The sequence below is a fragment of the Cornus florida genome, unplaced genomic scaffold, assembly GCF_030987335.1.
Source record: "Cornus florida cultivar Cherokee Brave unplaced genomic scaffold, ASM3098733v1 CherokeeBrave_3.0.0_Hap2_Chr07, whole genome shotgun sequence".
Classification (NCBI taxonomy): domain Eukaryota; kingdom Viridiplantae; phylum Streptophyta; class Magnoliopsida; order Cornales; family Cornaceae; genus Cornus; species Cornus florida.
In genome coordinates, this window is record NW_026775577.1 from 14,472,484 (window position 1) to 14,483,632 (window position 11,149).

At 33.2% G+C, this 11,149-nt stretch overlaps 1 protein-coding gene across 1 annotated transcript; it reads left to right on the plus strand.

Moving 5' to 3' along the window:
* The first annotated feature begins 2,755 nt into the window (after positions 1-2,755).
* Positions 2,756-9,653, plus strand: LOC132266510 (probable L-type lectin-domain containing receptor kinase S.5). The gene is made up of 2 exons (XM_059767401.1): positions 2,756-4,346; positions 8,542-9,653. Exons 1-2 carry the CDS (start codon positions 3,086-3,088, stop codon positions 9,378-9,380), a joined length of 2,100 nt encoding a protein of 699 aa, XP_059623384.1. The 5' UTR covers positions 2,756-3,085; the 3' UTR covers positions 9,381-9,653.
* The last annotated feature ends 1,496 nt before the right edge of the window (positions 9,654-11,149 follow it).

Here is an 11,149-nt window from a genome sequence, read left to right on the forward strand (position 1 = left end):
GTAATCATCCCCATCTAGTGGAGACTTTATTTATATTTTATAAATTAAAATAGGTTAAGATTATGTCTTTGCTAGTGTAGCAGTTGTCTACATCAAGTTGTGGAACTTTTCCACATATATATATATATATATATATAAATTAATCTTCCAAGTGGGTGATACATATGCACGGTCAAATATGTAATTTTAGTCAAAGATTTATGTTATTATAACTTGTGCTGTTAGGTAGGAAGAACATCCACCCCTTCTTATTCCGAAGGAGCATAGCTTGAAAAAGTCTACCCAAAATAAGAACAAATCTAATGTGATGGGATTTTATTTGACCGTGTTGAACGAATTTTATCACTTATACATATGCATTCCATGTAATACGACACACATGAGATGTTGAGTTTTTAAAAAAAGTGTAAAATGAATAATATGATGAAATAAATGAGAGTTGAGTTCTATTGTGGCCAAATATAAATAATTTACCTCTATCAGGATTCTAATTTATGTAACAGATTTTGATCACTTTTATTAGACATCGATCCAAATATTAGAATTTGTTGATGTCAATAATATAATATTAATAAAAAGTCAATTTTACTCTTTTAATAATTGAAATGACAGCAAATATTTTACGTTTAAAATGATAAAATAAACATTTATATTTATTATACATATAAAAGAATATAACCACCGCGCGTTCCACAATGTAAATTATTGCGAAATTTCCTAAAGAAACCACGTGGGATGCCGAATGGATGTGAGTTCTTAGCTTCTGTAAGGAAGAAAAGTCATGAGAGAGAAAAAGTGGGCTGGTTAATACTTAATATAATATATTATAGTTAGCTTTATTTTCTGCTTTATAGGTGGGTTTTTCGTCCTTCACAAAATAAAGGATTATTTTAGATGAAAATAATAATAATAATGTTTTTTTTTTTTTTTTTCTTTTTTTTCCTTCAATAATGTTAGTTCATAAAGCTTGAAAAACAGAGTATGAATCTGCAGACTGTCATACGCAACGTCAAGTTGGACGCTTCTGGCAGCTTTTTAAATTTATTATTATTATTAATTGTTCTTGCCTTCTCTCACATAAATAAATAATTATATGTGACAATAATTCACTCCCTGAGCAAAAAAGAGAATACTGGGCCATGCATCAAATGTTATAAGAAAATGGTATTCACATGACCACAATATTCTGTTAGTTTTTGTGGCTCGAATTCGATTTTGCACCGAATTTAACTAATTATGTTATGTCTTTTTAGTTATAACAAAGATATATAAATTTAAAAATGTTTAGCAAAAATTAAACAAATTAATATTGAGATAAAAGTTGCATCAATTTGTCCTATATATATATATATTTTAAATTCTTTCCTCCAAATTAATAAGTAAGAGCCTCCTTTAAATAAATGATTTTCATAATCTCCTTGAATTTTAAAGATATATGTATATTTTTTAAAAAAATAATAAATAGAAATAAGCCATACAAATTACATTTCTCTTTCATAGATTTACTATAAAAGAGTTTAATCATTAGTGTCAAGAATTATTGTTTTTATTTTTGGCAAAGATGTAGTTGGATTTAAAAACAAAATAAAAATAAGTACATGGCAAATGGAGGCAAGGGAGGGGACTCCAACCCCAACCCTCCAAAGTAATTTATTAAATGAGAGTAGCCGGGATTGGGGTTAGAAGAGTACTTTCGTACTTGTATTATGAAAAATATCAATAAAGAAATGAAGAGAGATGCAAAAAGAAGTGGGTTGATGTTACAAAGGGTACTTGTCTCATATCAGATTCGAATGGGAAGTGAAATAAGTATAAATGAATAGGTATATAATACTATCTAATAATTTAAACTTTTGAGTAAATAGGTAAGCGCCCATCCATTACAGTCAGGGGCGGAGCTAAGTTTGTAAAGTAAGGAGGGCTAAAGATAAGAAAATTTGAAGATGAATATAATAAAAGTTGTGAAATACTAGACAACCTTCTTATAGAAGTGAGATATGGTAAAGGGCATACTGTGTTCAATATGGTCTTAGTTTCATATCCAAATAATTAGACCTAAAAACCTAATTTACTAAGTTTAAATCTCAATTAGAGTCCGGTATAAAAATATGTTTATTATCCATCAAAGTATCCATTGGAATTGGTTTCCCGGTAAAAATAAAATAAAACATTATCCAATTTAATTTTTAACATCCATTTAACTATTAATTAATAAATTATTCAGATTTTGAAATAAGATTACTCATGTTCTAAGGAATATGGAAAAGTTGGATATTTATAAACACAGGAACAATTGGGTTGATAGGAAGGAGAATAGTAGTACTAAAAATTGATTACATATGGACTGGGCTTATAGGAACAGTAATACTTTATTTTTTATTAGACCTGGGCTATAGCCCAGATTAGTCCATTAATAATTCCGCCCCTGGTTACAGTTAGTATTAGAGTCATAACTAGTCATTGATCTGGTGTCACGTCTAGTCCTGAAGGCATTCGGGTAAGCCACCCGGATAGGCAGGGTGACACTACCACAACGAGAGCATTACGAGTTTAGGTAAAGAAGAATGTTACAAGGAATACTTGTCTCACATCAAATCTAAATGAAAAATGACATGAGTATAATAGATGAATAATACAGCACTAGTTAATAACTTAACCTTTCGAATAAATACAAAGTCGTTACATAATAATTCGCTAAGGATACGTACATCAAACCTACCCCCCACAATGACACACGGACTTACTCATGCATGATATGATCAACCCAACAAGTCTGTTTCATGAATAAGGTTAATTAGAGAAGCCAACTAACGTTGAATAAACTTGGGAAACGCAAAAACAATATCCTAAAAAGAAATGACAACACACACATGTTGCATATATGGTCCAACTAATGCAGAAGTGCCACTTCCGAGCAATGAGACAGCGGCATCAGACCAATAACCTATTCAAACTTCCAATTCAAACCCATCCACTCTCTCCCTCTCTAAATATTCTAATGGACTAACAAAAAAAAAAACACTCCCCCACCCACTCATCTCTCTCTTTTCCATCTCCATTTTCGATTCGAGTGAATGCTCAATACATGGGCCTGACCGCGAATCCCGTCACAATCCTCCTCTTCCTCCTATGTTTCTCGGCCGAGACGGTTTTGGGTTCACAAAACATCGAAACTTTTGAAGCTCAATACAGTTCGTTCAACGATTCCAACAAGGGCAATTTCACCATCCAGTACCCTGCGGCCATCAACAACGACGCTTTTCAAGTCACTCCGGACACGGCCAGCAGCAATACTTTCACTCTCTACAATCGGTCAGGAAGAGTGCTTCTCAATCGGCATTTCAAGCTCTGGGACGATCATGAAGTCCACTCGTCCAATTCGTCCCAAGTTGCGTCCTTCAACTCCTCCTTCCTCATCAACATCTATCAGTTGAATTCCACCACCGGTGAAGGTCTTGCCTTCGGGATTTTCCCGGACAAGGCCATACCTCCTGGGAGCGAGGGCCAGTACATGGGCTTGACAAACTCCACAACCGATGGCAACACCACCAACCAATTGGTCGCGGTCGAGTTCGACACGTTCAAACAGGACTTCGACCCGGACGCTAACCACATCGGCCTAAACATCAACAGCATCCGATCTATCAAGAACGTGTCGTTATCGCCACTTGGCATTAAGCTCGTTCCTCCAAATCCAGAAGCCAAGTTTTACAATGTTTGGGTCCAGTACGACGGAATCGCCAAGACGATTGAGGTGTACATGATAGAGCAAGCTTCAAAGGATGGTCCCACACCAGCCAGACCATCCTCTCCGGTGCTGAAATCGGATCTGGACCTCAGACATCTGGTAGCCCAGTATTCTTATTTCGGATTTGCAGCTTCAACCGGCAACGCCACCCAGCAGTTGAACTGCGTGCTGAGGTGGAACCTGACCGTTCAGTACTATCCTGAAAATGATGACGATTCGTGGTTGAAAATCGTCCTCGGAGTTGGAGTGCCCGGAGTGGCGTTATTAGTGATTGGATCGATGGCTTTGTGCTATTACTTCTATAGGAGGAGGTCGGCGAGATCGGACCCGAACATCCTCGGGGCTCTGAAGAGCTTGCCCGGGATGCCCAGGGAGTTCCATTTTAAGGATTTAAATAAAGCCACCAACAATTTTCACGAGAAGAACAAGTTGGGTGAAGGTGGTTTCGGTGTGGTGTATAAAGGGTTGTTACCGGGTGAGAATTTGGAGGTGGCCGTGAAGTGGTTCTCCAGGGAGAGCATGAAGGGGCAGGATGATTTCTTGGCCGAGCTTACCATCATCAATCGTCTCCGGCATAGACACCTAGTCCGATTACTCGGTAAGTCCTCAATCCATGGTTACATTTGTTGCTTTTTTTTACTGTCAATATCTGTTCCATCTTCTACTATTACTGTGAACTTCTTAATTCGAAATATGGATTCATCAAAATGTGAAGTAAAAATAGATTTAGTTCTTTCTCCTGCTCTAATTTAGATTAAGTTTTAAAAATATTTTCTTCACGGATCAACCTGGCGTTCGGATATTGATATTGGTGAGCAGCCCATGCTACATCATTATTATACCCACCTAATCAGGATGTTCATTTATCATTTTAATTTGTTGAGAGCTATTTTATGCAAGTGAGATAGATCTAAATAAATAGAGCATGTTGATTGGGTATAGTATGCTTGATTCACTTCTAGAAGAGGAATTCTATGCACATGTCTTGTAATGCATAATTTAATGCAGACACTGTTTTGGGAGTCGATTTTATTTATTGTTTATTATTTAAATTTAAAAAAACACACATCCACACACGTAGAGTAATGATAAGTCTTCCGACTTCAATTGTCGACTCCTTCTCCAAATACAACTTGGTTGGAAATAAGTCGAAGAGAAAGAGATGTTTACGAAATTTTTTTTAAGAATTTCAACGTGATCCAACCACGTTGTATTCGTAAGAAGAATCGGTAATTGAGATCGGAAGAGTTATCATTTCTCATATATATATATATATAGAGAGAAAGAGAGAGAGTTTGATAACGTAAAAATATTTGTCTTATTTTAAAAATAATATATAAAAAAATATATTTGTTTAACTTAAATTATTTTTTAAAAATTCAACATCAATTTTAAACAAATAATAAAAGTATTTATGAAGTGTCCAATTACTCTCTAACAAGGTTGTTCACAACCTTAGTAAATTGGGTGCTTGTCAAAAAATTATTGATCTTCAGTGAAATGTGACCTTCTTGGTTATCTAAAACCAGGGTTAATTTTTTGGAATTTTTTTTAGTATAGATAAAAATATAATAGTATATAATATATGGTATAAAATCTATACCTGGCCCCCTAAGAATTTTTTTTAATTAGCATTTAACAAAAGATAGTATATATATAATTTAAAAGAAAGTGATTTAATTGACGACTATAAAACCAGATAAAAATTTAATGTGGCTATCTTAAAATTTCAACTCAAACACCATTCTTTCCATAATGTGACTATTTTAAAATTCTTCAAACTCAAGCATAATTTTTTTCATAACTTTATTATCCTAAATATCCATCTCATACATGATTCGTTCCATCACTTTTTTTTTTCTTTTTCTTTTTATTTATTTTTATTGGAATGCTTTTATAAAAATTCTATAATAAATTAATTTTTACAAAATCTAGAACAAAAATTTCATTTGAAATTTTGAATATCAACAAAAATTGATGATTTAAGAATCTAAATTCTTATTTTATTAATTTGTTTGTGTGTTATTTATTTATTTATTTATCATTGTTATTGTTTTGTTAAATTTTCAATTTTTTTCTTTTTTTTTTTTAAAATTATTATTATTATTATTTTTCTTTTCGGTAAATAAAGAGAGTTATTTAATTGAATTTATTTTTATAATTTTGGCATAAATCTTATTTGTGTTTGATCAGAAAGTTTGATAAACAATTTATTTAAATAACTAGTTTTTTTTAAAAAATATATATTTTTGTATGAATATAATAAATAGTAATATATTTTTACCTACGTAATATATAATTTTTTCAAAAGTTTTAACTATGTAATATTGTTTATAATTTTGGCCTCACCAACATTAAGATCCTGGCTAGAATGAATATTTTGCTTTTTTATTATCTGTTTTCTTACTAAAAAAAAAAAAAATTATAGACATAAACGCATAATCATATAAACGTCCTTCTCACGTTTAAAAAAATTAACCTATGTGGGCAGTAATATAAGTGAATTTATATAATCAAAAAATATAAACAATATTAACAAACATATTTTTCTTTAAAATTTGTTTATAAAAATAATAAATTATAAACATAAATGGTTACCTACTAAAACCGTAATTATTATTGCATAAGGTAAAAACAAAAGACACACCATAAATGAAAACGACATAAGAAAATGATAATAGTTCTTCCTTGTGACCATACATACTACTATTAATGATTGGACTATAATAGAATTATTATCATTCTATCCGATTTTCTTTTACTCGAATTTTATTTCTGTGAGCATTAATTAATCTTGGAAGTATAGATTGCTATTGTAACTCGACAAGGCTAATGAATGGACTTTGAAACATGCCTTATTTATGATACCTATCGACTATGGGGACCTTCATTTATTGCGTGTACTAGACATTTAACCTTTTGCTGTCAACTTGAGAAACTGTCGACAACATGATTCACAAGCAGGTGGTATTATTTTTGTAATTCTATTTAATTGAGTATTCTTTTCTTCTCAAATTAAGTGTCACATTTTGTAATTTTGATTCACACTGTTGTGAGTCATAATTATCAGAGATGAGACTTAATTTGAGAAATAGGGAGTGCAATTTTTCAAAATTATCTAAATAAGATAATATTAGGTAAAAATTAGTGGTATATTATTTTTGTAATTCCATTTAATTGAGTACACTTTTCAGAATTAGCTAAATAAGAGAATACTTCTCCTTCATTAAAAACTTACAACACTTGTAAGAAATTAAGTGCTTAAATTAAATCATTATAGTAACATCTTAAATAATCTCATAACTTGTTTTATTTTTCATCAGTCCTCCACTGAAATTTGAATTCCTGACTTCCCTTTAAAAAGTAGGATTCTTTTTACCGTTAGGCACAGGCACAGGCCTGTTGATATATATATATATATATATATTTTTAATAAGAGAAAATAATTATTTTCTTATCATTTCAAATATTAGTGACGTTTTTAGGACTCAATTATCTCAAAAATTAAAATACATATCCTAATTACTCATAAGATATTTTAGTACATGATAACAGTATCACATCTTTACTTTTCATATGAAGACACATGGATGTGTGAGTATCTAATGAAAATTTTGTTTTTCTTTCTCAAATTTGGAATTCAGCAACACATATCCTTTTTAGTCAAAAAAAGCAAAAAAAAAAAAAAAAAATGATGTTATATTCCTTTCACTTGTCACAATTCAGACTTCTTTTCTTATATTATTTCTTTTTCTAGGTATCCATTGGGTTACGGGTTTGGACCCACCACATGTGGTGGGTCCAAAATCCATTAAAAATATGACAACTTTGATTAATCTATACAAAACTTGGACCAAATAAACCTTGCTGACAATGAAATTTGCGTAAGTAGACACCGTCATTGCCATAGCTGTCTTCCGCATCATGAAAGCAACTTCATGTCACACACGACAAGCACGTTTGAATTTTATTCAAAAGCAAAAGATAAGACTCAAATTTGTTAAACCTAAAAAAAAAAAAAAAAAAATGACTTTAAGACTTTGTCCGTGACAGTGACTTTGTGTCTTCCTCACGTTTGGTTTTTTGTTAGGAAGGTTCATAGTTTTTTGTTTTTTTCTATAATTTTTTTTTTTGACTTTTGACTTTAGATATATTGATGTGTGTATTGTATAATTTTGCAAGCTGTAACATGCACTGCAAGTTCCTACTTCCTATTTGTACTCATTGAAGGACCCCATTAGAGTTGACAAATTAGAAGAAGTGAAGTGGACCCCATCGTGTCCTTTACTAATCCCGTTTGAGGCATGTTGGTTACATTAATATCATGCTCAAATATTAGGTTTGATGGCTTTTGACCTAGTAGATGTTAGAAGGAAACAAATGGAGTTATATATTATCCCATAGGGCCATATGGTCACTTTAAAATGTTAAATTTATGATGTATACACTTGAATTTTCGTAGATTAAACAGTTAAACTCGAAGTTGATTGCAAAGTTTATTCCAATTCACATAACTATATCTATATGATTTGATAAAACTATATGGACCCAAAAATTAATAATATGATGACACCTATAAATATATCAAAACTTTTTCATGAGTTGCAGGCTTTGCATAAAGTCAATGTATAAAAATTGCTTCATCCGCATGCATCTTGTGATTTTTAATAAGTTTGAGTGATCACAGTTCTTCGTATAATACGATGCTGTTATGACAGAGAATCTCAATTCATAAATGTTATATATCTGCATACATATAGAGTAACATAAATATGTGTTTCTGTCACATGCAGGATGGTGCCACAAGAATGGGAAGCTGCTCTTGGTGTATGAATACATGCCTAATGGCAGCCTGGACAAGCACCTCTTCGGCACCACCGCCGACGAGCAACCCTTGAGCTGGAACCTCCGCTACAAGATCATCTCCGGACTGGCCTCAGCTCTTCACTACATCCACAACGAGTTTGACCAAAAGGTGGTTCACCGCGACCTCAAGGCCAGCAACATCATGCTCGACTCCAACTTCAATTCCCGGCTAGGCGACTTCGGCCTAGCTCGCGCCCTCGACCACGAGAAGAACTCGTACACCGAGGCCGCAGGCGTGCTCGGAACCCCCGGCTACATTGCCCCGGAGTACTTCCACACGGCCAAAGCCACGCAGCAAAGTGATGTGTACGCGTTTGGTGCAGTGTTGCTTGAGGTAGTGTCTGGCCAAAGGCCTGGCACTAGGATAGGTGCGTTTCAGTACTTGGTGGATTGGGTGTGGTTCTTGCACCGTGAGGGGCGGTTGCGGGAGGCGGTGGACGAGCGGCTCCGGGAGGATTACGTGGCGGAGGAGGCGGAGAGGGTTCTGCTTGTAGGGTTGTCATGCTGCCATCCAATAGCCAGTGAGAGGTTGGACGCCAAGGAGATTCTTCAGATTGTGTCCGGGATGATGGCCGTGCCGCATGTGCCACCGTTCAAGCCGCCTTTCGTGTGGCCGTCGGTGGCGGGGCTGGAGGGAGAAGATATTAGTTCTGCCACTACATTGGACACTACGTATGCAACCTCCCATTTTGAGTCGGGGTGGTCTCCACAACTCCACAGCAGAGACAGTTATGTTACATACACTAGTGACAACTCTTTGGTGTAGTTGCTTTGGTTAATTTATTTTTTGTTCGGATTAGAAAATCTGAAGATTTCATATTTTTTCTTTTTCTTTTCTCTTCAATGTTTGTAGTTAAATTTGTTCATTGTGAGGTGGGGAGGGAGGCTATTTTGTATATTTTGATGGGTGGTGTTATATTATAAGACTTGTATTTGTAACTTGTAATTTTTGCATATTAGGTGCTAATTTGACCATCTGGTTATAGAATGTGAAATATCAATGTTTGATGCATTCATTAACCAAATGGTTTAATCATGATAAGTGTAAGTTAGAATACGGGTCTCTTTGAAGATTTTTCTTTCGATGCATTTAAGTGGAGATTCACTTAAGTATATCTGAGGGTCGAAAAACTAGCTCAATATTAGTTGAGGCCTAAGGCAAACCTCGAACGTGTTTATTGGCCAATTATTTTTTCGCCAATTAATGGTTAAATGAAACATAAAGTATAATATAAGGAATGTGATTTTGGGAATAATAATGCAAATAGTTAAAGGAAGAAAGTCTAGAAGAAGAAGAAATGTAATAAAAAGTGAGAATCAATTATAAGACACAATAATAAGGAATTAAAGAAGAGAAGTAATAAGAATAATTGTACACCTCAAAATATTGAAGAGCATCATTTTAAATATATTCTAAGTAGGTCTGTATCAAACAATTACACAGGGTGTAAAACGCATTTTAGATGTAAAGTTCGTCTTTAGTTTAGAAATCAGAATGGGCAAAACTAAGGCAAACTTGAAGTCGGGATGGGCTGGTCCAAATGGGCCAAAACTAAAGCAAATTATGGGCTCAATCCAAGTATTTGGGCCTACATATCCAATATTGAAAAGTGGGTCCATAATTTTTGGTGCTCTGGGTTCTTTTAGGCCGACCCGGAGACAATTGCTGTCCCAGTTCAAGAGGGCCATTTGAATAAGGAATTCTAGTACCCATATTCTGTACTATAACTTTGGGCCTAAACTCAAGTCCATATACTTCAATTAAGCATAAGTTTTGTTTTGGAATAATGTTAAATTTGCTGCTAAATAAATTGTTTACAATTTTTTTAAGTCTTACTTAAAAAGTCAATATACTATTTTTGTAATATTATTAATTTAACCTATAAAAATAAAACAATTACATTACTATGGACAGATAAATTTAATAATCCATTCACTATTATACATTAAAATAATAATAAAAATTATTCTGTTAAAAATATTAAATTCTTAAAAATCAAAGCCGTGTGATTCCTCGCCTTGACTTTGATGTTTTGACATATCGCCATTCAATTAATTAATTAATATGTGAAATTTTATGGGTATATTCTTATTTTCTTGAAGGCAGGTCCTGTCAGCCAAAGACTATATACTACTGTACAATCAATTGCATTACCAGGAATGACTCTAAAATCATATCATCCCCTTATATACGCTCTTACGATTGGCTTGATAGTTGACACACAGATTGTTATACACCATTATTAGCTATAGTCCTCATTAAATAATAATGCAAATATTAAATAAGAAAATTTAATAATCCCACAATTAACTTTAGAGTAACTTGAGATTTTTGTAGAAGTTTGTTGGAGAGTGTTGTTCTTAAGACAGAAATGAGTAGGGTTGTGAAACCCTAAGTTCTATTTGTTTACGCAAAATAATTTAAAAATTAATTAATTCACTTTGATATGAATTAATTTGTTTAGGGAATAATTAAATATATAATGGGCAAAACTCTTATCTCACATCCAATTTAATGTGAAAAGTAAAATGGTA

Coding starts and splice junctions, on each gene's coding strand:
- LOC132266510 (XM_059767401.1), top strand. CDS start 3,086: ATGGGCCTGACCGCGAATCCCGTCACAATCCTCCTCTTCCTCCTATGT. Junction 4,347..8,541: donor ACACCTAGTCCGATTACTCG/GTAAGTCCTCAA, acceptor TGTCACATGCAG/GATGGTGCCACAAGAATGGG.